Below are 27,970 nucleotides of genomic sequence, written 5' to 3' on the forward strand. Positions count from 1 at the left end.
TTGCACATGCGCTTTTACATGCTGGGAAGAGCAAGAGTTGGGTATTTCATGTAAATTACTCTGCAATACCAGATACAGTACCGACTGGAAAGCACTTTGTTGATGGAGAGCCGCTGCAGTTCAAGAATGCACCTGCTACCGAGTACCTGCTCTCGTGTTGGGTCTCCGTTGCTTCCTCAATCTTACAAACATGTCGACAACAAACGTGCCTTGCTTCGAATGGAATACTACTCCGTGCTTGGATGCGACGCAATCCTACTAGCTACCTAGGTGTACTTACACTGTATACTCTGGTGCCCAAACTCGGACGTGTTTCCATTTCCATGTGCTCCGTACAGCACACAAATCTCCTGCTTTGCTTTGTACCGCAAGGTGTTTAGGTTCACGTGCGCAGCTGCACAACAACAAGGTGTCGACGAGGGAGTACGTGAGTGGCCCATGGCCATGTAAACTTAAGCACGAATGCAAGTAAGCACTCACTCACGAGAGTAAAAGTACAACTATTGATGTTGGAACGAGCAGGACATTTTCACATGCAAGACTCGGATCCTTGCTGCCTGGGTAGCAGCGTGGATGAGCAACCCTAATTTATAGGATACGAGACTCCACAACAGTGACAGATGTCAGCAACGACGGGGTGGGTGCTCTGTAATACTGTAGCACCACCAACCACTATGGGATGACATGTACGGAGTACTCCATACCGTAACTACTTCTCGATACAGTAATATTACTCCGAAATTACAGCACTTCATCCCACTCTGTACCGCTACTAGGTATCAAGTGGGTGCCACAAGTTACTAGGTGTTAGTACAATACCTTAGTAGTAATACGAAGTACGGAGTACTTAATGTACATGTACTGTAAGAACTTACATGTGCACCTGCAGGCCTTAGACAAAAAGGTACGACTCATCTTTGGTAGCGCTACTGCTACAATCGAAATCGACTATTTTGTCACCCAACGGTACGTAAGCACGTGTATTTCCTGGTGATGCGTTCGTCGTATTATCAATGCTCCGTACTCCGTACTGTACAGTGCACTACTCCGTGCTCACCTTTGCTTGCCTGCACCGTGTCGCTCTCGCGTCTGTTTACTCGTTGTCGCCCATCCACCAACGCTGACGCTGCACACGGCCATCGCACATTCACATACCGTTCGCTGCCAACCAGCCAACGCCCCCTCCTCTCACTCTGGCCGCTCGCGTAGCCGATGACTCTTTCGAGTAGGATAATCCGTCAGCACCAGCCCATTTCCGCCGCCCCTCCACCCCGCCGCCTTCGTCATGTCCCTCCTCTCCGCCCACCTGGACCAGATTTCGTACTCTTGCCAGGGCATTGACGCTCTCCCGTATGTCCCGTGCACCATGGTGTCGTCGGCCGGCATCACCGTGCTCAACTGACGGCGGCGCAGCTTTCCTCGACCCAGAATCTTCACCAACGCCCTCCTGTCATCCCACGACATCACGACGCTCATCCGCGACACGGAACCCCACGAACGTGCCCTCTTCTCTGTGCCGGCACCCCCGTCATCCTCGGCCTCCCTTCGTACCGTTGCGCCCGAGGCGGGATCCGAGGCCTCCGAGCGTCGGCGGACCGTCTTCAACGTCACCTCGGGCGAGGTCACGGCAGGCCCCCCCACCCGAGGGTCTTCCCAGCCACGGCGTCACACTGCCGTTGCCGCCGTCCTCGGCGGCGAGATGCACGAGCGGCTGCGTCGGGGCGAGGCAAACCGGAAAGGTGACCTGGACGTCGAAACGCTGCTTCGCGGCGCCGAGAAGCTATGCGGCGTCTACGAGGTTCCCGGCGCAAGGGAGCGCATCGCCGCCTTGCGAAGCAAACACCGCACCCTCGGGAACACAATGGCCTATTACGAGGCCAAAGTCAACGAGCAGGCCGAGCAGCTGGCCAGCCTGAACAAGGACTGGATGGGTGACGACGACGACAACAATGGTGCCGACAAAGGCGGGGCCCAGGACGAGAGCGAATTGTGGACCGAGGACGACCTACGGAGGGAAGAGGACGAAGCCCGGCAGATGGAAGTGAAGAAAAGGGAGCTGCAGTCGAGGCTGCGGACCATGGAGAAGGATCTTGGAGGGTTGATGCAGATGTGACGAAGCGACCACACCACCTACGATACCCCATCAAGGCCATGACAGGCATGCTGAGATGAAGAACCTCGGCTGCGGACCATGAAGAAGCATCTTGGAGGGTTGATGCATATGTGACGAAGCGACCACACCACCTACGATACCCCATCAAGGCCACGACAGGCATGCAGAGATGAAGAACCTGCGGACCATGAAGAAGCATCTTGGAGGGTTGATGCATATGTGACGAAGCGACTACACCACCTACGATACCCCATCAAGGCCATGACAGGCATGCAGAGATGCAGAACCTCGGCTGCTACATTTGAGCTTCTTTCGTGGTTTTTCCTATCCATTCTGGCACATACTGTGGCGTGGCGGCGGTCGACTGCTTCGGCAAGTCGTACGCACCACAATCACCGTGATGCGAACGAGGTGCAGACGTCTAAATTCGTCTTGATTGGCAGATGCCGTAAACACGCCGTCTCCGTCGGCATCTCTCGTCACACGCACGAGGATGCTATTTCGGCCAACCTTCGAGCAGGCCACCGTCAGGCTTGCTTCTCTTACCACAGCGAACGTGACCCGTCGCCGCCTGCTTCTTGGGACGTTCCCCGCAGTCGGCCGGAGCACGAGCCCAGCTTCCGTGCGGTACATGCCGCCATACGTTTGCTCTCTTTCGGCTCCGTTCTCCTCTTGAACCGGCACGACTCGTTCCGTCATCGTTTTCATCACCCGCAGCTTGTTGGGTTGGCTGGCACTCCTGCCGCATCATCTCCGGCACGCCAGCTTCAGGCTCGCGCGCGTCTCCGTACTGGACGTTGCGGTCCCACTCGGCCAGGGTGACGTAGGGGCTGCGCAGGAACGAGAGGAGCTCGTGCAGCAAGAGCCTTGCGTTCTCGCGCCCGAGGTGGCTGGTCAGGTCGTCCTCGAGACTTCCGTCGCTTCCTCGAATCTCGAGTCGCTGAAGGAGAACGACAATGTGGCCGAGCATGCGCTCGACGGTTATGCGCATCCTTCTCCGCCGAAAAAATCCGCCGTCTTCTCCCGCAAACGGCACGAGACTGTCCGTCTCCGGCGTCGTCAACCATGCAAAAACCCTCAGCTCTCTCCGCAGAAAGATGCGAGCACGGTCCAGCAGGGGGCGGCCAAGGCGCAGGTCGCAGAACATGTCTCGCGTGACCTCCCGATACCCAGATGTGCGGTTCGCGCCAACGTGTTTCGAGTATCGCAGGTGACGATAGACATGGCGCCGAAATGGCAGTCCCTCCGGTTCCAAACTCCAGGAAAGAACCGTCTGCGGTTGAGGGGCCCTGCCGCGAAACGCTGCCGCAGCTCGAGGGACGACCGTCGACGTCGGGCTTGATCGATACTCTGTGGTGCGTTGCTGGCCGATGGGCCCGTGTACGATTCTCGAAACTCTCGACGTGCAGATCGGACAGCCCGGGCCGATGCTCAGCCACTCGTCGATGCAACCGAAATGATAGTTGTGGTGGCGACACGGGTGTAGTTGGCAAAATTCGGTGATGGGATCGAGGCATACAACGCAGATGTCATCTCCTCGCTCATGGGATGTCCCTTGCGCATCGCCGACGGACGACATCGAGGTGGCAGATTCGTCGGATGTGCCTACGCTTGATTTCGCCCACGGCGAGGACGATGCTATCGGGTTCGAACCGATCGGGACAGGCTCTGGATACACGCCATCGTCTGGCGCGTGCGACGGTTGATTGTGGAGGGAGGAGTCACCTCGGTTGCGCTGTGGACTGGTATTTTCCTGGAGCTTCCATCGGGCACGCCGGGGCGTTGGCATCGCGTCAGGTCCTCATCCTAGTCGATGTCGTGATGTAGGCATGTTGCCGTCGCAGGCGAACAATGCTTGCCCCTCCACATCGGCTGAGTTGATGAGTCAGTGGGTGCTCAATTTCAGGTATTAACTATTATTACTTGCACCTACGGAGTAGCTACACTGTGATTTCTAGGTAATTAGTAATAATATGTACTGTACGGAGTAGGTATACAGCATAATACATGCACTGTGCTAGACACTACCCATAAGTACAGTACCAATACATGTAATACGAAGTACTCCTCCATACTCTGTTGTACTGTGCATCAACTGACTTTAGCACCTACAGTACAGTGAGCTGCAGTACTGTAAGTACTGTACTGTAAGCACTGTACATGTACCTAGTAAGTAAGTACGTGCTAAGATGCAGGATTACTGTACTGCACTTGTACTAGTAACCTGTCCATTAGGCGGGGAGCGCAGGTAGTGGCAAGTACAGTGTACTTGAACCCGTGGCATGGAGTGTGAATGAAATGACAGAGTACATCTGACTTGGATCGTGTCCCAGCAAGGACGACGGGCTAAATTGCGTCGCGTCTTCCATCACGCGCCTGTCTATCCCACGCTTCGTCCCCGCCACGGCCAACGAATCGAGGTCGACCTGATGTCGGTGTACCGTCGATGAGGGAGAAGCGTTCTACTCTCCTTCAGCTGTCGCGGCCAACATCATGGACACCGGTACGAGGTTGCACTACGAAGACGTCGCCAAAAGACTCCGCGCGGACCTCAAGACATGGGAAAACGACTGGGCCAGCACGCACGGCGGCAGCAAGCCGGGGCGCCAGGATATCAAGAACAACGGCGACATTGGTTTGTCGGACCCCTCACCGACGCAATTCTCGTCTCTGACAGAAGGCAGCCCGAAAATACAAAGAGTACAACAAGGCACGCGACATACTCGCTGGCAAGGCGGCTCCACCGTTACCGACGGAAGACTCGAGAGTCAAAAAGCGCAAGTCGGCCCCCAGACCGTCCGAAGGATCCATCAAGCGAACGAAATGCACCGAGACTCCCTCCAAGGACCCCGTCCGACATGATGGTCTCATGAACTCGCCAGCCGTCTCGCGAATACTCTTCAGCCCCGCACCGATCACGTCGCTGGGTCCGACGCCGCAAAAGGATGGCCGAGTCCTCGGCCTCTTCGATCTGCTGGTGGAACGAGAACTCGGCACTCCGTCGAGGAAGAATGCAAGTCCCGTCAAGCGGACCGCGAACCGGCTCAACGTTCAAGCCACGCCGAGCAAGCGAGTGAGCGACCCGCATCTCGACGGCGAATCAAGGTTGGGCCGCACGCCCATGTCGGCGAGCAAGCGACAGCTTTTGGACATATTCATGACGCCGCTGAGGAAGCGAAAAGGCGACGGCGAGGGAAAGACGCCGACGTCGGTGTCGAAGCTTCAATTCGACACGCCCGCCTTTCTCAAGAGACATTCGCTTCCCACCTTGGAGGAGGCTGGATCCTTTGGCGAGCCGGCCCGGTTACGCCTGCCGCGGAAGCCCATGGTCCGTGGTCTAAGCGAAATCGTCGCGAGCTTGAGGAGAGTGGAAGAGGAGACGTGCGAGGAGACGCTCGACAACGACGCAGACATGGAGGCCCTGCGCGAGGCCGAGGAAGCCGATCTCGGCATGGACAGGCCAGGGGCCGTGCGGAAGGCGCCGAAGCCCCCGGTGGACGTCATCGTCGAGGATAGCCAGCGGATGCTCCCCCTCGGCGGCTTCGACGACGAGGGCATGTACGACAGCCCCGTGGAGGACTCGACAGACCGGCACGGAAACCCGATGGTCGCATACAAGAAGAAGGGGCAAAAGCGGACAACGAGGCGCTCCAACATGAAGCCCGTCAAGGTATCGCGACCCGCGGCCATGGATCAGGCGGAGGACGAGGAGAAGGAGGACGAGCATGTCGTGCCCGAAACACAAGCGGCCGCCGCCGTCGAGGACGCAGCCCATTTCGACTCGGAGCTTGACGGCTACCAGCGGGACATGTCAAAGGCCGTGGCGGCGGCCATGGCAAAGGCAGACCTGAAGAAGGAGGGGGCCGTTCGGAAAACGGTGCGGAAAGTCAACGAGCTGGCGCATGCCAACTTCCAGAAGCTCAAGCTGCGCAACAGCGGACTCAAGGGGGGACCGGGCTACAACAGTCGCTTCCGGCGGAAGCGGTAGCCACCTGGCGTCCCCCTTCTCGCACATTCTTATTTGGCTTGGCAAGACGAATCATGCTTTTATTCATGGCGGGCATGGCGTTGAGAGGAAATTGTTTTGACGGAGTTGTGGGCAGCCTGTTACGGCAAGGCAAGCCAGTTCGCTGGATTGCTGGGAACCGAACCAGATACTACTACGGTACGATGGCAACGACGACTCTTCTACGCACAAGGCTACGAAGCTTTTCATCGAAATCATGTGCACAAGCACAAGCACAGGTGCAGGTACAGGTGCCGTTGCCATGGCTGGTGCAGGTGGACAGACAGGTAGATAGATAGGTACACAGGGACGGGACCGGCACATGCTGGTACGTACACGTACGTAGCGCCGGCAAGGTCATCCTCTTTGTGGTGACAAGCTGATTTATTGCTGCTGCAAATTGGATCGTTCATGATAACTGAGTGGCCGTCACTGCCTGCGCAAACCAGTGCCTTGGTATGATGCGCCTGCTGCATCAATGAGTATCAAGTCGCAGTCAATAGAGATGCAGGTACGGGGTACGGAATAACACTTATTACTGTAGTTGTACGGAGTGGTAAACTACAATTACGTAAGCACGCAGAAATCAACTCCAATTGGCCAGCATTTTAGTGCAAGTACTTACTGTACTGTTTTGCTATCAGATCTCTGCACGGAGTACTTACTCCGTACGGAGTACACATTCACTGGTATCTTGATGTACAATGTACTCCAAATATGATGAACAGTACTTTGTTCACAACGTCTGCGCCTACTTGTACCAAGTACACTTAAAGCTGTTCCATGGGGCTGGTACTGTGCGTGCCAAGGCAAAATACGCGGGGGATTAAACGGTCGCCTCGTCCGTCCCTAAATCGATTGGCCCAAAACAAATGATTGTTCCCAATCCTCAACAACGAAAATTCCTCCCCCTCTTATCCTTGCTGCATTCTTGCCCCGTCGACTTCTTCGCTTGGTGGCCAACACGATCAATTTTCCCATTGAGCGAGATATAAGCCGGATTCTCCCTTCTTCTCGCCCCTTTCTTCATCACCAACTCGACCAGCCAGCCATACCTGTTCAGGTTCTCTTGAGATGGCGAAATGATCGATATATTGACCCAGCCCTCCTCGCCTGTTTCCTCCTTGCCTTGGTTATCTGGCTCGATCCTATCCGGTAAAGCGAAGCGTGTCCATGGTACGGTCGAGCTCCGACGTTTGGGTGCGAGCATAGTTTTGGATACAGTCGTTTCCTGTGTGTTTGTTTGTTCGTCCATGTCTCCCTCCGATCCCGCCCATACTATTCACGACCGTTCCAACCGTTCCAAAGCTGGAAATTCTTTCCAACAAGTGGGAGGAGCATTGTGAGTCCCGTCCGTCTTTCTGCCTTCACGCCTAAGCTTACCGTCGGTCAGATGCCTCCGTGGCCCAGCGAGCTGGACACAGACTTCCTCTTCGACGATGTAGAGGACGGCCCAGTCGAAGCAGAAGATGGTGACGGCGCCATGAGCTTTGGAAAAGACCCTCGGCCCGACGATCCCGTGATATATCGTCCAGATTATAGGGCCGGAACGCGGGAAACGGCCGATCCGCGAGGTCAACCCGCTCGGCAGCCATGGACCCCGACAGTGGTCGTCCCTTCTCTTGAGAATACTCCGAGGTCGCCTGGGACCGTGCCTGGGCCGCTCGTTCTGTTCAAGGATGAATGCGTCGCCCGAGGCGTGCTAGATCCTCCAGACGTCGACTCCGATTGTCCTTCCCAACTCATCCAAAGCGACCGGGAGACACTCTCCGACGCACCAGACTTCGGCACGGCTGCTACGGGGGTGCTCCGCTCAAGCAAGACGCACTCCGTCGAGGTGAACATTCCAGAGAATCACCTTCTCACCCCACGGTCCTGCTATGAACCTTTCGATGCCGGCGTACCTGCCATGCCCGAGGCTCAAGCACTCGCCGCGCTGGCTTCCACCCGGAAACGACTTGGTATGCCGGCCGGTGAAATCGAGTATAACTTGGACAGCTTCTCAGCCTACTGTGACATGGATGCCTACCCGTGCGAGATGAGATCGCTGCATCAGCTAGACACCAAGGTCACCGCCCGTCACTTCTATTTCGACGGCATCCTCAGCGTCCGGGGCGAGTGTAGAATCTTTGTCAAGCGTGTGCCGATTGCAGCCATGCCGGTCGGAAACTACGGCAGCCAGCATCCCTCGGTGCAAGGACACATCTGGCTGCAGTCATGCCTCAACCGCAGCCGGAGCATATTCTACAAGCTCGGCAGGCCAACGTCTGAGTATCGCCGTTTCTTCTCGCCGATGCTGTGGTTGGCCGATTTGGCCAAGCACTTTGTCGACTACCTAAAGGCCACGGGAGATGGCAAGGAACTCGTCACTCTGCAAAGCTTTCGCTCCTCCTTTGCCGCTTGGCTTGAAGGCACCCACGGCGGCGCGCCTGTCTTCGTCGCCTGGCGGCGGCAGCACCCAAGGCCAGACTTTCGAACTGCCGTCGTGGCCAACATCGCCTTCCTGCACAAGGAAGCCATCGGCGTCCTTGGCGAGAGGGACACGTACTGTCACACAATCTGGACCGAGATCTGGGACTTTAGTCGTTACAAGGAGCAGCCCAGATGCGCAGATGCCAGGACGGTCGTGACGCAGTACACGTATGATCTGTTCAAGGGTCTGCCTTTTGGTGACCAGCTCACCGTCGTTCCCGTCAGCGCCAAGACCGAGGTGCTTCGCAACGAGCTCATCCGACAACGACACCTCGAGCTGCCGTCGACCCTTCACGACGCACCAAAGAGCGTGTCGACGGCGGCCAAGGACCGAATCAGGAACATCCAAGTCGGCGACACCATCTCGACGCCGCGCGACGACGAACACTCGGGCTCCAAGTGGAAGCGCGAGGTGTCCAAGGGGCTCGAAGATGTCGACCGCTGGTTCGCCCTCGTGCAGGCCGTGCACACGCGCGAGGATGGAAAGCGCGTCTTCGACGTCATATGGTACTACAGGCCGCACGATACGCTGTGCGGCATCATGAAGTACCCCTGGAACAATGAACTCTTCCTGTCAGACCACTGCTCGTGCGAGGAGCTGTGCAAGATTGGCGAGGACGAGGTTTTGGGCGTGCACGACGTCGACTTTGGCGGCACGTCGACGACGGAGGCCGAGCTGTTCTGCAGACAGACGTACATCCACGCCGAGCGCAAATGGATCACGCTGAAAACGGACGACATGAAGTGCGAGCACTGGAGGAAAGGCACCCGTCCGGCTCCGTACAGGGACGGCGACACTCTGCTGGTGCATTTGGACCCGGCGAGCGACGTCGCCGAGCCGTGCGAACTGGTAACCTCGCATGCGGAAGCGGACAGGGTGCTCTATCGATTCCGCAGGTTGCTCCGCCGCAAGCAGGTTGAGCCCGACTCCTTGGCGCGGCCGAACGAGCTCGTGTACAGCGCATGCTTGCCGCTCGTCGAGAAGCACGAGGGGCACATCATCGGTCGGTGCGACGTCCGCCACTTCTCGGCCGGCGATGCCTTGGCGACGCCCTACGACAGAGATGGTGTCGGCGCCTTCTTCGCGCTGACGCACGAGCTACGGCGCGACGACGACGGTACCGACGCGTGCGTCCCCCTCAAAGCGGCGCCTCCCGGTCTGCGACAGGGCTGGGACCCGGCGGCAAAGGTTCCGAAGCTCCGCGGCTTCGACCTGTTCTGCGGCGGGGGCAACTTTGGACGCGGGCTCGAGGACGGCGGGGGCATCGCGATGCGCTGGGCCAACGACGTCAACTCGCAGGCGATGCACAGCTACATGGCCAACGTTAGCGAGCCGGTCTCACCCTTTCTCGGATCTATCGACGACCTGCAGCGGCGCGCCATCGAGGGCCGCTTCAGCGACTGCGTGCCAGCCATTGGCGACGTCGACTTTGTCAGCGCCGGGAGCCCGTGCCCCGGCTTCTCGCGGCTCACCAACGACAAGACGACGGTCCAGCAGCGCAAGAACCAGTCGCTCGTCGCCGCCTTCGCCTCCTTCATCGACCTCTACCGGCCTCGGTACGGGCTGCTGGAGAACGTGCCGGGCATCGTGCACGGGCGGGCGAACCGGGACCAGGACGTGTTCAGCCAACTCATCTGCGCCCTCGTTGGCCTCGGATACCAGGCCCGGTTCTTCCTCCTCGACGCCTCGTCGTGCGGCTCATGCCAGCGCCGGTCGCGCATCTTCCTCGCGCTCGCGGCGCCGGGTCATCGGCTGCCGGCTCGTCCGCTCGCGACGCACTCGCACCCGCCGCGGACGAGCCTCCTCGGCATCGGGCTGCTGCCGACGGGCGAGCCGATGGCGGAACGCGAGATGCCGACGGCAACGCCCTTCAAGTTCGTCAGCTCCTCGGAGGCGACGGCCGACCTGCCGGCAATCCACGACGGCAAGGTCGACATCTGCGTCCCCTTCCCGGACCACCGGGTCGCCCTCGGCGTCACCCGCACCCAGCGGGTTCGCATGGCCCTAATCCCCACGCAGCCTTGGGGGATGAGCTTCGCGCGAGCGTGGTACGGCACCGAGCGCGTCGCCGGGGCGGGCATCCTCACGGCGGCCGAGCGGGCCCTATTCAGGGGCGGCGATGCATCGGACAAGAAAGTCGTAACGCACGGCAGTTCCCAGCTAAGCGCGGCGGCCGTCTACTCGAGCGCGTACGGACGAAATTATCCTCACCGGCTGATGGAGACGATTGTCACATCGCAGAACCCCTGCGACAGCAAATGCGGCCGCTGGCTGCACTGGAGGGAGAACCGGATGCTGACGGTGATGGAAGCGCGTCGGGCCCAGGGTCTCCGCGACGAAGACATCATTGTAGGCACGCCCGCGGCCCAGTGGAAGATTGTCGGGAACAGCGTCGCCAGGGAGGTGGCGGTCGCGCTCGGCAACGCCATCCGGGAAGCCTGGGTGGTGAGCCTCGGCGGTTGCGGCGAGCTGGAAGGAGAGGCGAGGGTCAGCCGGATCGAGGGTGTCGGCGGCGACGCTTACGCTTCGGGCGAGACGGCCAGCTCTCGGTCGCGCGAGACGTCGACGACGGCGACAACGCCGTCGACGGCCGAATCCGCCGGCCACGAGGGTCGTGGCATCGGGAAGCGTCCGTTCACGGCGGTCAAAGCTGCCTCCTTTCTGCCGAGGAAACGACTCAGCACGTCGCCGGGAGGTCATCGTGCCCGCGCAAGCAGCGCGCCCGCGGCAGGGCCGAGCCCGTCGGGACGAATGGCGGCGGCGCACAACACGGTACCGGCGGAGGAAAGCGTCGGTTCGGGTGCGTGATTTCGGCGTCGTCGGGACGCATGACGGAGAGCGACTGACGATGGCGCGGGCACAATCGCCGCGTCGTCGACGGATGCCGCTCGTCCGGTCGCCGCGCCATGTTGCTGTGCACCAGCCGCGGAGGTGACGAGCAGAAGTTTGATGCATGACGGCAGGGGCACGACGGACCAACAGCGGGTGCATCCCATTGTCTCGCGGCAGAAGCAAGGTGCCGACTGTGATGAAACCTCGGCCTGCGGTACGTTGAATGCGGCTCATGCGAAAAGAAGGGGGCATTGTATACGAAAATGAAGATGGTTTGGCCAAGTACCAACGGACATGATGTGACACCAAGAGTGAGCGCAAGCACGTTCATCTTGCGGTCGAAGCACGGTGGTATCTCGGGCTGCGGTACGTTGAATGCGGCTCATGTGAAAAGAAGGAGGGATTGTGTACGAAAAATGAAGATTGTCTGGGTAGCAGCACTTGATTATCCAAGTACCAATAGGCATGACATGAGACCAAGAGTGAGCGTAGGCATATTCCTCTTGCGGTCGAAGCACGGTGGTATCTCGGGCCGCGGTACGATGAATGCGACTCTCGTGAAGAGGGAAATGACGATTGTCTGTCCAGCAGCACTGCTTCAGCTGAACGGCTGTGCACATGATGCACCAAGAGCGAGCGCAGGCACGATCCTCTCACAGTCGAAGCATGGTGGTATCTCGGCCTGCGGCACGTTGAACGCAAAGTGAAAGGGGGGTTGTGTCTGCCAGTGAGCGTCATGGCCGGCCGAGCTCGAGGCCGACGACAGGCCTGGGATCACGACCGGGGCATTCCTTGACGAGATTCTCGCTTTCCGCTTCACCACAAGCACCCTCCCCCCAATGGGATCACGGCCGGGGCGTTCCTTGACGAAATTCTCGCTTTCCGCTTCACCACAAATACCCTCCCCTCCCCCATGGGATCACGGCCGGGGCATTCCTTGACGAGATTCTCGCTTTCCGCTTCACTACAAATACCCTCCCCCCCATGGGATCACGGCTGGGGCATTCCTTGACGAGATTCTCGCTTTCCGCTTCACCACAAGCACTCTCCCCCCATCGGATCGAATGGCCGGCCCAGCACGTCTCTGGACGGTCGTGAGCGAGGTCGGTGCGAAGCGCACGTACGGTGAACAAGGCACGGACGCTGGTGCAGGACTGCGCTTGCGGGGCTCGCGGAGCGGGACTGTGGGACTGCGGGACTGCGGGACTGCGGGATTGCGGGACTGCGGGACTGCGGGATTGCGGGACTGCGGGTCGGCCGTCGCTGGTGAACGGCGGCGGGCCCGCAATTTCCATCAGGCAGGGCGGCGGGGTAGGAAAAGCATTGCCAAGTCACATGCAGTTGGGGAGAGGGACAGCACAGTACGAGGACCGAAGGTGTACGGTAGGGACTTGGCCACTCCGTACTGCATCATTAGGTGTACTATGCGCTTGTAGTATTCTGTACTTGTGAGCAGTCGTTGTAACTTCTGCGCAGCAGTAGAAGTATTACTTTCAAGGACTGTACGTTTCGAGGGGACCAATGTGTATCTGGACTCCGTACAAGAACCAGTACCTACTAGGTACTTTAGGTACTGAGCATGACCGCTAGCGGTGCCGCAAAATTGCACCTTCAGGTACGGAGTACAGCACCGTACGCCTACAACTAATGCTCCGTACCTGCTTGCCAGGTGCCTGCTTCCACGCAAGTGCTCCGTACTGTACACGTACTGTACTCACGCGTACTGTAATTTCAGGTGTCAAGTACAAGAACAGTACATGCAGGAGTGCACCGAGCTACGTACCTGTACAAGTTAGTAGGTTCCTACAAGTGCAAGTACATGTACAACTGCTCCGTACACCTGCAGTTCGTTACTATTGGTTCCTTTCCTAATGCACCAACTGTATTTGAGTATGTATTAATATTACAACTACTCCGTACAATTAATACCGTATAGTACTCCGTACGGAGTGCGGAGTTTGACTTAAAGTACGGAGTACGCCGTAAGTACATGTACTTCCGTGTAACAGCGTTACTGACTCTGCATTAATTACTCCGTATCACTGACTCTGCATTGATTACTCCGTATTACTTGCTCGCACTTATTCGGCCCGTAATCGCACAAGTACTGTACTCCGTACTTGCTGGCAAATAAACCCAAATTGCCTTGGCTCGGTTGCCACAATCGTAGCCGTCAAACGTGCATCCCCCTCCAGACGAGTGCATACTACCTACGTACGGAGTACTGCAAGTAAGTATTCTACTAGCAGCACTTGTACTGTAGCCAAGTGCTCCATACTTGCTTGTACAGGCATCCGTCATCACACGTTCGTACTCTGCACGCAGTAATACTCTCTGTAAGTACTTGTACAACTAGTGTTTTCCGCGCACGCAATCGGCTCCGTGCCGTATCAAGTGCTCCGGCCTATCCTCGCATTTCCCCTCCATGCCGATGGCCATACCTACCCAACCTCAAACGGCGGCCGAAACGCACCGATCGATTTCAGCGCTTTCCAACATCGAATGTGAACCCGTACACGTACTGTACATCTGCAGCAGGCTTCGGTCCTTGCTGGTGCGCGTTCAAGTCCGTGTCTAGTGCTCGTAGCCATGGTAGGTGCATGCACGTACTTGTGGGCGTGCGCGAATACTTACATGCACGTACTTGCATGTAATACTTGGCTCCAAGTACTGTAAGTACAGTACTAGAATTGTACAGTAAGTAAGTACGTCGTACTTACTTGGATAGGTAATTCCGCCGCTGCCATTGGCCGACGGCAACAACCCAGGACAATAGCAGGCCGGCTCGGTCTCGGTATTGGCCGAGGCGGCTCCGAAATTGAGAGCGAACACGGCAGTCCTTCCCACTCCGGCAGCTGGCTTGGGCCTCCATTGCCGATGAGGAATATTCTCAGCTCGCGCGGGCATCGGTGCTTGTTGCTCGTGGGCCCAAGGTACCTAGAAAGTACGAAGGTAGGTGGTGTAAGCACTGTACTTGCAGGTGTAGGTGTGCATGTGCTTGCAGGTGTAGGTGGGCATGTACTGTACTTGCAGGTGTAGGCGTGCATGTACTTGCACTTGCACGTGTCTGTCCGCGAGGACGAAACCGCTGTGGTATGGTGCCAAGCTGCCGGATACCACCAACACCTAACTAACTGTACATGTTCTTACAGCACAGTGGAGAAGGGCGGTCAGCGGGCATGCCCGTCACGAGCTCATCCACCTCCCAATTCATCCAAGGGAAGGGAACTTTGGAGGGCCGCCTCCACATCTCGATGCAGCGGGAGGACCCTTATTCCATGCTTGAATGGCATCGGCTCCAAGTAGGTACAGTACAAGTATTACCTGCACATGTGCTTACTTGTGCTTGCTTGCATGGGCGGGTGCACGAACCGGACCGCAGAGTGCACGACGCCGCACCCTCCACCACCAAGCGCTGGCAGGCGTCGTGGTACCCCCACTGTGCTGCGCCGCGCGATACTTGCAGGCGCAGGAACGGTATAACTCTGGGGCCGAAAATGCCGGAGAGCGACTGATACCGCACATGTACTTACTTTGGCGCAAGTGCTTTCTGTCCCTACCTACTTAAGTAATTAGGTACCTACCTACCTACTAGGTACCTACAGACACTACCGACAGTACTTACCTAGTACCGACCTACCTAGTACTTACCGACCTACCTTGGTACTAACCTAAGCATGTACAGTAGTATACTCGCACATGCCTGTGGTGGCCGTACTTACTCCCAGCGTCCACGGTGCTCCCATCCGTGGCGTGCGGGTGGGTGCGCAAGATGCGCGATGCACATGCCCCGATGAGCGCAGGGGAGGCCTTCTCGTCGTCATCATCGTCGCGAGTGTAGCCACGTGCCGCAGGTGCAAGAACGCACCTTGACCAACGTGGTCCCTGGCGCAACTGCAACGCAGGATCCTTCGCGATCCTAGCCGTCGTCGCGCCGTCGGCCCCCGAACCCTCCGGTGGGTTCCGGCGTGTCCTGGCCTTCTAGAAGGCACCTCGCCGAAGCAGGCATGTCAGGCACATGGACCCGTGCCCCTTGGCGCTCGGTGTACTTTATGCCGTGCACGTGCGCCAGGTACCAGGCGGCAATCCTACGTACAGTACTCCGTAATACAGTGGCTCCTCTCGCACGGGATACTACTTGCAGCAGGTACGTACTGTAGGTGCCTCGCGGAGCACTGTGGCACCAAGTACGGGCGGGTGTGGAGCAGAAGGGCGACAAAGTATTACGGAGTACAGTGCGTGCATGTACTGTACATGTACAACTACAGGAATGCAAGTGCAACGTACAAGCAAGTACTCTGTACTTACTCTGTAGTTGTACAGTACTACTCCGTAGGTACGTAGTCCATCGTTCATGTTGGTACGGAGTACTCCGTACTTGGGATGTGCGAGTACTGTACTTACGGAGGAATGACGAGTAATACAGCAAAGTACGGAGCACTTCAGCACCTGTGTTTTCTGGTGCGAGCAAGCACCCAATACCCAGCAACTGGGTACCTAGTACGGAGCGCTTGTACTTACCCTCCTGCGCTGCGCCATGCGCGTTTGCTTCATCAAGAACCTGCGGCATTATTCGTGCTGGGTGACGATGGATGCCTAGTGCCAATGGAATGCCTGCACACCTATATACATGCAACGACAGCACGGTAGGGGCGAGTAATAAGCAAGCAAGCGTAATGTATGCCACAAACCTCGCACACTCGTGCAAAATCGTGAATGGCACAAATCGAGTACGAGGAGGATTGAGGGCACCGATCGATGGCTGCTGGTGGTGGCGGGGCCCTGTCGCTGAGTCGCTCAACACGCCGCATAGCAGGCATCCTGTCAACGGCCCCAACTAAAAGAGTGGGTGCGACGGTGTATCGACTCAAGTACAGGTGCATGAGCTCCATACATGTACTGTAGTTGTAATGTACAGTCAGTACTAGGTTAGTACTTATTACTGTACTTACGGAGCACATCTACTCCCTCTAGTACCTTGGTGGCACTTACAGTACACTGCACTGTACTCCGTACACATACACCGAATCACAACAAGCACTCCAAACTCCGTACAGTACACTTGCTGGAATATATACACTTGCTGTACTCCGTAATAATATTCCATACTTGCAGTACACCCACCCAAGTACTCGGAATAACCAAACAGTAGTAGGCACGTACCTAGTAGGTGCCTAGTACGGAGCACACAAGTACCAAAATACAGTACTTACTTACTCAAGTACAGTACGATACGAAGTGATATTCACAAGTTGGAACTTGGTTCCTGGGAATCTCAGTTGCCGTGCTAGTAGTACAGTACTTATCATTAGGCCGTCGCTTTGCTAGTAGTGCTTGCATCATTGGGCCGTCGCACTCACCACGGCCACGATTCTTCGCATTCCGCCGTCGGGCAAACCGGGCGTGCATGCATCCGTATTGTCTGTTGTTGCCGGTCGCGTACGCCCACCCGGGCGCAGAGTACGGAGTCGCTACGGCACGGTCTTCTGTCCGCGACGGCACGCCTGCGCATGCTCGGGTGCAGAGCGGACCGGAGTCGCTGCCGGGTTCTGTTTGCCGCCGCTGGTATAACTGGCTACTGGCCTGTGAGTACATCTACTTATGGCACTATACTGTAGTTGCAAGTACGTGTACTGTAGGTGTGCTTGCCCGTGCATCATGTCATTGCATGTACTGTACCGAGTGTTCTCGCCGAGAACCGTCCGCGCTCATTCCCTGCATTCGTCTCCCTCGCCAAGAACCATTCTGCATCCCTCTACGAGACTATTGTTCATACGTTGTAATGCACAACGCTGTACATGGGTGCCCGTACGTACCTGGTGGTATTCTTCCAGACCGACTGGCCAGGCGACGGACGAGGAAGCAATCTGCTGCAAAAGCTGTAGCACTTTGATCAGCCAAGTACTCCGTATCATTGTATTATTCTACTCCAAGGACATGTGCCCCGTACCCCCGTAACTGCCTGTGCATACAAGTATACCTGCATGTACACCTGCATGTACACCTACGTGTGCTCCGTACTCGCCGCTATTACGGGCAGGTGCTGGTGCCTGTCAATGCTTGTGGAGGAGGTGCGGCCGGTACCTGGAGGAAAATCACCCATCGGCTGTACCTCGTCGTACTAGCTGGGCGGCTCGCACTGGGCGGCGCCGAACCGGACTTCGTCGAGCGGTGGGCTCCTGGATGCAAGCACCTGTAGGCGTACGGTGCATGTACAGTGTAAACACGACACGGTACCTGTCGATACCGCTGGCAATACGAGCACGCGCCTGCAAGTACTTGCCTGTGCTGGCAGCGGTCTGCGAACCGCTGGGAAGGAGGTTGGACGCCCGTGGCAGCGCCGCGCCGTGCCTGCCTCCTAGCACCTGGCACGTGGTGCTGGTAATCGCTCATTTGGCAACTGCGATGGATGCGTGCTGGGTGCCGAACGCGCCGCTCCACGGTGCACGTGCTCCCAGGCAGCCGCCGTGCTTCTAGGCGAGGCCATGGATGGGTAGGTGCCGACGGGTAGCGGTACCGACGGTTGGCGGGGAATGCGCTATCGAGGCGAGGTAGCGCTACTCGGTCCGAGTCTGTAATTTAAGCAACCGCTCGCCCCTCATGCCTGCCTGCCCGCGCCCAAGGCTCTTGGGCTGCGAATTCTGCCCGAGGCGAGGCCCTTGTCCGCATTCATCGACCCCCATCCCACCCACCACCATCATCCCCCCCGCCAGCATCCCCCGCCAACATCCCACCCACCCTCTACCATCAGCCAACACCAACACCTGCAGTACTTTTAGTGCCTCGAAGACCAGACGACAGCCCTTCCTCCTCGCCTCCTCTCGTCGTCCCGAGCCGGTGGAAATCATCCCTTCTTCGCCCCCCCCCCGCGCCGAACTGCACCGCTTCCTCGTCGCCACGCCTCTGTCGCCGGCGATACATTCTTCCTCGTCGACTCGCCACCGACTCCGACACCGACACGCGGCCACCGGCACCCGCACCGCCCTCACGTCGCACCGGAACCTGCCATCCCCCCTCCCCCTCCCCTCCCCTCCCGCCGTGCGGCCGCTTCTCCAACGGAATCTCGTCTCATCTCGACCGTGACGTGCCGAAGCAAGTCATATCCAGCCAGCCAGCCAGCCAACGCGGCCCCGGTGACGAGCTGTCGAGGCCGCCCGCACCCACGTCGCCTCCATCGCCGTCCCGCCGACGGCTTCACGTCGCCAGTCAACCTCCCCGCGCTCTCCTTCGCTGGCCCGTCGACCCCCCGCTCCCTCGACGCGCCGCCCCTCGTCCGTCACGCACGCTGTCCGGCTGCCACGCACCCTCGGGAAGCCGCGCGACAACGCCGAGCCCCGGCTGCCCGCCCGCGTCCTTCGCACCGCCGCCGCACTCGTCGTTCGACCTCGCAGCGGCAGGCAGCGGCAGCGGTAGCCGTGGTGTCCGTCGTCGTAGCGGCCGTCGTAAGGGTCCTAGCTTCGTCGTCGTCCTCCCGCGCCACCAACAGGCCGTCCAGCGTTCCGACGGCATCCCTCCGTCCGCCTGGACCTTTCTCGACCGACCGACCGATCGACTCCGCTCCTCCAACCCTCTCCTCCGCCGCCGCGCCTCGACGGTATTCCGCTTCCTGTTGCACGACGTCGACGGTTGTGATAGGATACTCCATCCTCGGATAGATGCGCCATGACATACATTGTGAGTCGACGAAATCACATGCCTCCTCGAGCCCTCCTCCCCCCACCCCGACGCCACGCATGCAAGTCGCACTCGGCTGCGCGTCCAACCCAACCCTCGTCCGCCGTCTCCTCCCGCCTTGCTCGTCTGCCTTTCCCCTCCTCCTCCGAGCACCGCCGGATGCCCGTCGTCGCCGCAGCCTATCACCGCTTCCCCTGCTCCCGTTGGCCTGCTGGCGGCTCCGTCGCCAACACCATCCCTCCCCGTGCTCCCACACACACCATTCCCGCTTCTCCTTCACACCGCCTCGCCCGTGCGACACCTTTTCGCGCCTCATGCTCTGCTCCGCGCGACCTGTCGCCGCCGGTCTTGGCTCAGTCTCACCGACTATCGCCGAGACCGAAGTCGATCGTCTGCCTGGCCGTCCGAAGTCGTCGGCGAGCGAGCCCTCGTGTTCCCTGCCCTCCCTACCCCATGGCGCCAACCCTTACCCTCGACCTCTCGCGACTCCGTCGATGGCGATGTCGCGCCCTTGCCTCGCCGCCCTACCTGACCCGTCATGTCTTGAATCGCCGACGCATATGACCCCCTTTGCTCCCTCGCGAGCCAGCGTCATGGCCGACACCCTGTGGCTGACCGAGCGTTTTCAGCTATGCCTGGCACATTACTGCGATACCCACGGTCCGACCCCCTTGATGGTCACCGAGGGTCTGCGAAATCCGTGCTCCGTCTGCTTCGAGGATCCAACCACGGCCGCCGCTCCGCCGGCCAAGCCGAGGGACGACGGCCCGCTCTCGACGGCCCCGGCATCCTCGCCGCACCCGCCGCCGCCGACGCCGACGCCTGCTCTCGGCGATGCCTTGCGCGACATGAAACTCGGCCGCGCCGTGCCCGTGCCCGTCGCCGACCGAGATGCTCGCCCGCCGCGGGACGCCCAGCGCCGGAACCCTGCCGCCGTCCCTGCGACTCCTCTGGAGTCTCCTCCGGACAACGCCCATCCGCTCTTCCATCAGCCCCGCCGCGATTCTAGCTTCCGACGAACCTACGACGAGACCGTCACCAAGAGGCAAGGGCCCTGCGACAGCTGCGCCATGACCCTCCCGCGCCGCCAGGGAGCCGCCGCCGCCGCCGCCGCCGCCGGCAGCGGTTACACCAGCCCTGCCCAAGGGCCGACGCTTCGCACCCGCACGCCCATCGAGCGCGTCTTTGGCGCTGCCGGTCACGCGTCGCCCCCGAATTCGCAATCCTCCAGCGACACGGACGGCTCGAGGGCCGCCACGAGACGCATCCGCGACCGAACCGACGCGCCGCCGTCGAGCTCGCGGACCACGTCGTGCTCCAGCACCTCGACCTCGGCGTCCTCGGACCGATCCGCCCATCATTTCCACTACATCAACTACACGTCCACCCACGAGCCCATGCTCGCAGACTCCTTCTCCCTCGTCCGTGCCTCGTGCCTGAGGGCCCTTTCCTTCGAGACCCTTCCGCGCGCGCCCTCGACGTCGGCGCCCGCCTCCTCTCCCCAGCTCACCAGCTCGCCCTCGTGCGTCACGACGCAGAGCGCCGGCGTCGCCGCCAGCGGAGGCGCTATCTTCTTCGGCGACGTCATGGCAGGCTACACGACGGCCTACATCTTTCGCATTCCCGACCTTCACGCGCGAGGCCACAAGCGCATCTACGCCTTCCTCGCCCTGAGCACGGAAAAGGAACGTCTCGCGATGAAGACGTTCGCCATGATCTCGGCGGCCTTCCGGGACCTCGCCACCTGGATCCAGCAACTCGCCGAGGCCGAGGCCGAGCGGGCGAGGGAATCGTCCCCGATCGGGAGCGTCATGAACACGGGACCCGGTACGCCCCAGCTGCAGTCGTCGGCCTTTGATCCGCCGCCGCCCGTCGATCGCGGCGGCAGCAGCTTTCTCACTGGCGGCAGCGGCTTCTCCAGGCGCATGGGCGGTCCCGGCGGCGCCTCCTCGCTCAAGGCCCGCGGCCTTGCCGAGCTTGTCGGCCAGCCCGACTTCTTCATTGAGCTGCACGGAAAATTTGTTCGCCTGCTCCTGGAGGCCGGCATCACCATGAACTCGTAGCTCGTCCGCCTACGCCTACGCCGCACCAGTCTCTCCGCTCGCGGTGCGTGCTTCCCGGCGCGCCCGGCGCGAGAACGTCCAATCCCGTGCGGACATGGCGAGCCACCGGCGTGCGACACGACGTCGACGAACAAGACTGTCAATGTCGACGGTACGAACCAAGGCCGCGTCTGTTGGCACTCTTTTTTTTTCCTCCCCTTGACGAGCATAGCACCGGCGTTGCATCGATTTTGTTTCGGCCGACATGTCCGGCCAGCATCATATGGATCTAATGTTTGAACGGCCTGTCTCCTTTTCACCCCACTAGCGACTGTTGTCTTTGGCCCCTTCTTTCGCCAAATCGGCCGTTGGCGGTTCGCCCAACGCAACTACCCTCTGCGAATGCTCGGCATGCAAGTGTCACTTTCCGCCCAGCTACCCCGTCACGAACCCGCAATCTGCTTCTCCGAAGCCGCATCGTTCCATCTCGGCCTCCCCCTCGGGGGTCGGGTAAGGCTGTATGGCTGGAGGTGTCTCTCGCCCGGAAGCCAGGGTGCGTGGGCGGGGGGTACGGGAAGGGCAACGGTAAAGATATACTTCTTGACGGGATGCTAGGAATGGTTACATAGTACAAAGTTCGACCGGTAGATGCTGCAGACAGCATATCTCACAATGCCATGTATCTTCCAAGCGGTCCATCTTGTCTGCAGCAAAGGTTTTTTTATGAAGCATGTTGAAACAGGAGATGTGGTCAACTGAGCGGCGACATGACCGTTCGACGCGCATCATGTATCGGCATGCGTGCCATGATTACACTCAACCGATGGATCCTTGCGCATGTTGCGCCTCGGAGCCATAGAAAGTCATCATCCGTGCTGCCTCGTACTGTCTCGTACACGCTCGTCTATTCTTTCTACACTGGGCCAGAGGCCGACAGGCTGACACGAACAGTATATGCCCTGTTCCTAGTCTACGAGTACAAAATGCTCCGTCCCGCCACGGCTCATCGGCGACATGCCGACGTCTGGATGGCATGCCATGCCCCTCGCTTCGTGGGCTTCGCCCTGCGACGACACGAGGCCTGTGGAGTGGATCACTTGTAAAAGTCAAACTTGTTGTCGTCGCTGGTGCCCTTGACCTGACTCGAGTAGGCGTCTTCCAGGTCGGACTGGATGATGTTGTACCGGTTCTTGCGGACGGCGCGCAGACCGGCCTCCTGCATGATGGCGGCGATGATGGCGCCGGACAGCGGGTCGTTGCGGATGATGAGGCTGTCGAGATCGACCTCGGGCGCGAGGCTCATCTTGCTCGCAATGGTGGTGAAGATGAGGCGGCGCTCGCGACGATCGCGCAGGGAGGGGAACTCGATCTTGCGGTCGAGACGTCCAGGGCGCAAGAGGGCGGGGTCGAGGGTGTCGGCACGGTTCGTGGCCATGATGACCTTGACGTTGGACGTCTGGTCGAAGCCGTCCATCTGGTTGAGCAGCTCGAGGAGGATGCGCTGGACTTCACGATCGGCGCCCGTCTGGGCGTCGAAGCGCTTCGTCGCGATGGCGTCGATCTCGTCGATGAAGATGATGGCGGGCGAATTCTCCCTCGCCATGCGAAAGACGTCGCGGACCATGCGGGGGCCCTCGCCGAGATACTTTTGCACAAACTCGGAGCCGACGACGCGGATGAAGCTGGCCGTGGTCGAGTTGGCGACGGCCTTGACGAGCATCGTCTTGCCCGTTCCGGGGGGTCCGTAGAGCAGTACGCCGCGGGGCGGGTCGATGCCGATCTGCTTGTAGAGGTCGAAATGGGTCAGCGGCAGCTCGACGGCCTCGCGGATCTCCTGCTTCTGCATGTCGAGGCCGCCAACGTCGGCGTACGTCACGTCGGGCTTCTCGTCGGCGCCGAGCATCGCTATGGACGAGTCGGCCTCTGGCGGGAGGATGTCGACGAGGGCGTTGGAGTGTCGATGCAGGGCAACGGAGGAGGAGGGCTTGAGCTTTTCGCGATCGAGGGTGGAGAGGATGCGGACGACGTAGTTGGATCCGGTGCTCGACTGCACGATGCCGGTGCTGTCGACGGTCACGTCAGCATTCCGTCGGCCACGGCCCCCCCTGGGGCGTCGCGGGCACTCACTTCTGGTCGATGGCTTCCATGAACTGGCCGATGACGAGGGGCACGCTCTGGATACGCTTGATCTCCTCTTGGGCCCGAACGAGCTCACGCTTCAGACTCCTGCCTCGGCGTCAGTCAAGGGGCCGGCGCACGGCGGCGAGCAGGCAGACGCGGCAGGTGACGGTGCGTACCTTTGCTCATCCTTGATGTACTCTTCCTGCAGCTGGATGTACCTGTCGGGATTCGGTCAGTCCGTCGGAACGTCGTCGACCACGGGGCGGTCGGGAAGGAGACGCATACTCCAGCTGCCTCTGCAGCTTCTTCAAGCTGGAATACTCGTCCCCGCCATCGGTCGGCAAGCCCTCAAAGTTGTCGATGGTGGGTATGGTGGAGGGGGCCGACTTCTTGTGCGGCGGCACGTGGTTGGCCGCGTTCTCGACCACGACGTCGCCCATTTTCCGAAATCACGGCTCCGCGCAGCTGAGCGGCGGAAGACGAGCGCTGGTGTCGGTCCGTCGGCGGTATCACAAAGGACGCTCGCTTCTCTGATGGTGCGGGCCGTTGCGGTCGGGCACGGCGGAGGGTGCAGATGTACGTACGCAGGCAGAGGTGGATGGATGGAGGTTGATGATGGTCGAATAGAGGAGCACAAGGCCAGGCACAGAGCGAGCTAGCGCAGCTGACCAGGCGCCAGCGACAACGTCGCCTTTGGTCCACAGCCTCGCAGGTGGTGGGTGCTTAGTCATGACGAGCAAGTATGTCTCATACTTACAGTAAGTGTACTGCACTTACTGTATTAATTATTACTCCGTAGCACCTACTAAGTCCTCATTGACTGTGGCGCCCATTTTTGTGGCTGGTTTGGTGCAACAAAGTACTTACGCCCAAGAGCGCACGGTGCTGTACTGTACAAGTACGTACTCCGTAAAGTGCTGTGTATTACATAAGGCAACAGATGAACCCTACTGGCCATATCAATACTTGCTTGTATTATCCGCACTCCGCAAGTACATGGATAGTATTATAGGTAGCAAGACTTGAACTTACTTGCACGGCTACTAACCCTCCCGGCCTAAACGGAATTTGTCTTCCACAACTACACTACTAGGTAAGTAATTACAGCACAGCACAGTGATACTTGTAGTGTACAATTACTGTATACTTGTACTGTACTTGCGCTGTACAGTACAGAGTAATAATAATTACATTGGTTGGGTACTTATGGAGTACAGCTGCAGTACTATAATATTACTCCGTACTCCGAATTACTCCGTACTGACAGATTGGCTGGATTCACGTGATGAGTCAAATCAAGTACTTGCTTACAGTACACTGTGAGCTCAGCTTTCGGTCTCCCTTTGCTTGACGTCCATGCTGGCCCATGAACAAGTGTGTAATGACAATGCTTGACGGATTAAAGTTGCAAGAAATACGGAGTAAATGTACTTCTTTCGCTTGCACAGCCCACTTTCGTTTCAGACGATAGGCACATGGACACCTTGTGCGTACATACCATACAGTAAGTACATGTACAGTACTGTACAGTACTTTGTCGTACTCGTACTGGTATTCGTGCCATGCGCAAGTACTTGTGCAACGACAGTATGCACTCACTCCAAGTACCGAGCACGACAATGACGAGTTCACAATGTGTAGGGTTCGCTTGGCTGAACGATAGGCCGAGAGCCTTCATCCTGAAGCGTCATGCGTCGCAGATGCGATGTCGACGGGCCCAGGACGAGCCCCGCCTGCGTTGGATGCCAACGGCCACAGTACAGTGTTGTCACGAATACAGAGTGCATGTGACCTGGGCTCACAGACCAAAGTACTAAGGTACTTGCGCAGGACTGTGAGCGCCAAACAAGCAGCAGAGAACGCGCCGGGTCGTGCTGATTCTAGATGGCAGGCAGCCTGCTCGCTCGACACCTCCCTGCGCCGCCCCCAGCACGTGAATCTGGTGGTTCTAGCATGTGTTATTGATTTCCATTCGACGTGCACAGTACTCGTGCGTGCAGTGATAATGGGAGTAATTAGTACGCTGGCTGCAGATAATAGTACCCAAGTACCCCCTACGTGTTGCGTCTAGGCGGCGCCATGGTGCATTGTGCGGCGAGGCCAGCTTTGTTGGCGGGGTCTCCCCGATGACTCCTCTTGAGACATTCACTCCGGTTGCCGTTAGTGCTGCCCTTGGAAACGTGCTCCGTATTCCGTAGTCCGCGAGCCATCACTACCTCTGCACGTACTCCGTACAGACTACAGCACACATGCATGTACATGTGCGTCCGGAGATCGGCGCGAATCGGCCATCGGCCAGTGCACATGGACGCGCACGCACCGTACATGTGCTTGTTTGCCGTGGGCATGTGCACCCAAGTGTACTACTGTATGGGCATGTTTCAAGTGCTCGGTACTGACTGAGGATGTGCCCGTATTCCGGTGCGCGTACCTGTGCGCTAGTGCTCGGCACTAGGTGTAGGTGTACTGTACTTGCTTGCACTGTACTTACTAACTTGTAGGCGCCCATGATCCTTACGGGAGTATTAATACCTAAGTACTGCACGGCACCTAAGAATAGTGGTCTGCTGGGGGGCTGCCCCTCCGCTGGCTGTGGTGAGATTGTCCCCGATGCATCCCCTGTCCACTGGGCAAACCGTGAGGGTACGTTCTAGCCCGCGGCCGGCGGTACCTGCTGTACTGTATACTTGGTCCTGCCTTTCCACGCATGTACATGTACATGTACGGAGCAAGCGCACTGTGCCATAAGCACTTGCGTCGTGCTAGCCAGCACTTGCACTTGCACTTGCACGCACGTGCACAGCAAGTATCACTTGTACCTGTACAGTCTGGAGCACGAATGACGAGAACCGGGTACGTGATGGCAACGCTCCCCGGCCGCGGCACCCTCTGCGCGTGCTGCCAACCGCATGATGCGTCATGTGCCATCCTCTTTCTTGACCTTCAGCTCAGGTCGGCTCTCGAAAGTCAAAGGACGGAGGACGGACTGTCTAGTGCCCTCCCGGCGACGTGTCCTGGGTCAGGGACGAGGCTGCCGGTGCATTGCCGTGCACACCCACAGGCCACGAAATAGGCTTCGCGGTCAAGGCCTTGCTTCATTCATCCAGCATCCCCCGCTCCCCCCCCCACCCCCTCGCCCGAAGGCGGAGGGGCTACAACGAACCGGTGCGGCGGCGGCGGCGGCTCGAATGGATGTCACTGGCCCAGCAGCCATCAGTCAACCTGTGATCGGTCAAGCCAGCAGCGCAAGTACGGAGTACTTGCTGTGCCGTACGGCGAGGGTGCAGTACGTACTGCCTGTGCCTACCTCGTCGTCGAAGGCGCGCATGTATCCTCGCCGCCGCAAACCCTAGCAGACGCGAGGGAACAAATATATGCCGTGCCTTGGCTGGACCCCGTGCCGACCAAATCTCCTCACACCTCCCACCGACGGCAGCCTGGCATCTTCGGCCGCCGTTTCTTCCCACCTTTGCCCCTCGCCCTCCGCCAACGGTGACGCCAAACCGCCGTCCCCTGTTGCCCGCGCCTCGACGACATTGTCAGCCGACGTGTTCAAAGCACCACGGCTGCCTTAATCCTCCCGGCTGCCTGCGTCGGCCCGTCGGCCGTTCTGGGTCCCACCGTCGCGCCGAACGAGCGAGGCCGTCACGGCGAGGTTCGTCGGGCTGCCGAAGCACTCCATCGACTCCTCTTTGTAGGGAGACGGCCCTCTCGTCTCGTCTCGCCACGCTCGCCCGCTTGCCACGCTCGCCTGTTCCCCTCGCCGCAGCCATGTCGTCGTCGATGAGGATCCCCGGCGGCCGATCGGCAACGGCGGCGGCGGCGGCGGCGGCGGCAGGGTACGAGAACGACAAGGCCGTGGGCAGCTCCTCCGGCAGCTCCTATTCGAGCTCGCCATCGCCGTCGTCCCCCTCGACGAGCCCAAACGCCACGACGCTGCATTGTCGGCGTCCCAGCCTGCTGAGTAGGTGCCCCCCCCCCCCCCCCGCCGTCAAGCACCGACAGGTCCTCTCGGTTCACCCGCGCCCGCCCGTCACCCGCCGGTTCCCCCGCCGCCTCGGCTCGACCTCCTCCTTGTCTGCGTCGAGTCGGGGGCCCGTGGGGTCTCGGTCGACGGCAACGCAACGGCACGCTGACCGTCGTCGGACGCAGGCTCGGCCATCTCGAAGCAGCAATGCACCGTCATCAACGTCGGCGACCCCGACGGCCCTCCCCGGCTGGTACGTGCCAAGGCTCGGGCCGATGGCTGCGTCGTTTGCTGACGGGCCACGGCAGATATCCTATCTCTCCTCGAGCCAGGGCTTCGTCTGGAATCCAGGTCGGTGGCGAGCGGTTTCGACGTGTGCTGCTGCGGGCGGCGGCTAACCCGAATCGGTGCGTGCAGAGATCTTCCTGCCGTCGTACGTCGATTGCGAATACGAACCGCTCGAGAACCAGTGCGAGCCGGTGCATGAAATCGTCCTCAGCGACGACGAGCTGAAGGACATGCTTCCGCAATGAACGAATCGACGCGGCGGCCCACGCGAAACAGCGCCGACGCGGACCGTGCCAGAGCCCGGCTCGCCACGAAAGGCTCGGCGGTGGCGGCGGCCGAGGCGAGCGACCTGGCTCCCATTCTTGCATCAATCTCACCTCCACTTGTATTCGGAACCGGCGTTTTGCTGCACGATCGATTTTTTTTTGTCTTCCTAGGGACGTCGAGTGCATGC

General features: G+C 59.3%; 7 protein-coding genes across 7 annotated transcripts; 5 read left to right on the forward strand and 2 right to left on the reverse strand.

Moving 5' to 3' along the window:
* Nucleotides 1-1,285: 1,285 nt before the first annotated feature.
* On the forward strand, nucleotides 1,286-2,113 carry DCS_01928 (uncharacterized protein; the record flags this gene model as incomplete). Its single annotated transcript, XM_040799259.1, has 2 exons — nucleotides 1,286-1,350; nucleotides 1,414-2,113. 2 exons carry the CDS (start codon nucleotides 1,286-1,288, stop codon nucleotides 2,111-2,113), a joined length of 765 nt encoding a protein of 254 aa, XP_040660142.1.
* Nucleotides 2,114-2,609: 496 nt separating this feature from the next.
* Nucleotides 2,610-3,902, reverse strand: DCS_01929 (uncharacterized protein; the record flags this gene model as incomplete). The annotated part of the gene is made up of 1 exon (XM_040799260.1): nucleotides 2,610-3,902. One exon carries the CDS (start codon nucleotides 3,900-3,902, stop codon nucleotides 2,610-2,612), a length of 1,293 nt encoding a protein of 430 aa, XP_040660143.1.
* A 704-nt stretch (nucleotides 3,903-4,606) lies between these two features.
* On the forward strand, nucleotides 4,607-6,101 carry DCS_01930 (DNA replication regulator SLD2; the record flags this gene model as incomplete). Its single annotated transcript, XM_040799261.1, has 2 exons — nucleotides 4,607-4,748; nucleotides 4,798-6,101. 2 exons carry the CDS (start codon nucleotides 4,607-4,609, stop codon nucleotides 6,099-6,101), a joined length of 1,446 nt encoding a protein of 481 aa, XP_040660144.1.
* Nucleotides 6,102-7,512: 1,411 nt separating this feature from the next.
* Nucleotides 7,513-11,400, forward strand: DCS_01931 (uncharacterized protein; the record flags this gene model as incomplete). The annotated part of the gene is made up of 1 exon (XM_040799262.1): nucleotides 7,513-11,400. One exon carries the CDS (start codon nucleotides 7,513-7,515, stop codon nucleotides 11,398-11,400), a length of 3,888 nt encoding a protein of 1,295 aa, XP_040660145.1.
* A 7,757-nt stretch (nucleotides 11,401-19,157) lies between these two features.
* Nucleotides 19,158-21,161, forward strand: DCS_01932 (uncharacterized protein; the record flags this gene model as incomplete). Its single annotated transcript, XM_040799263.1, has 1 exon — nucleotides 19,158-21,161. The coding sequence occupies one exon, from the start codon at nucleotides 19,158-19,160 to the stop codon at nucleotides 21,159-21,161; it is 2,004 nt and encodes a 667-aa protein (XP_040660146.1).
* Nucleotides 21,162-22,233: 1,072 nt separating this feature from the next.
* On the reverse strand, nucleotides 22,234-23,701 carry DCS_01933 (26S protease regulatory subunit 6B; the record flags this gene model as incomplete). Its single annotated transcript, XM_040799264.1, has 4 exons — nucleotides 22,234-23,203; nucleotides 23,268-23,366; nucleotides 23,438-23,479; nucleotides 23,547-23,701. The coding sequence occupies 4 exons, from the start codon at nucleotides 23,699-23,701 to the stop codon at nucleotides 22,234-22,236; spliced, it is 1,266 nt and encodes a 421-aa protein (XP_040660147.1).
* A 3,331-nt stretch (nucleotides 23,702-27,032) lies between these two features.
* Nucleotides 27,033-27,761, forward strand: DCS_01934 (uncharacterized protein; the record flags this gene model as incomplete). Its single annotated transcript, XM_040799265.1, has 4 exons — nucleotides 27,033-27,225; nucleotides 27,414-27,481; nucleotides 27,537-27,579; nucleotides 27,646-27,761. The coding sequence occupies 4 exons, from the start codon at nucleotides 27,033-27,035 to the stop codon at nucleotides 27,759-27,761; spliced, it is 420 nt and encodes a 139-aa protein (XP_040660148.1).
* Nucleotides 27,762-27,970: the final 209 nt, after the last annotated feature.

Source organism: Drechmeria coniospora, chromosome 01 (genome assembly GCF_001625195.1).
Source record: "Drechmeria coniospora strain ARSEF 6962 chromosome 01, whole genome shotgun sequence".
Taxonomy (NCBI): Eukaryota; Fungi; Ascomycota; class Sordariomycetes; order Hypocreales; family Ophiocordycipitaceae; genus Drechmeria; species Drechmeria coniospora.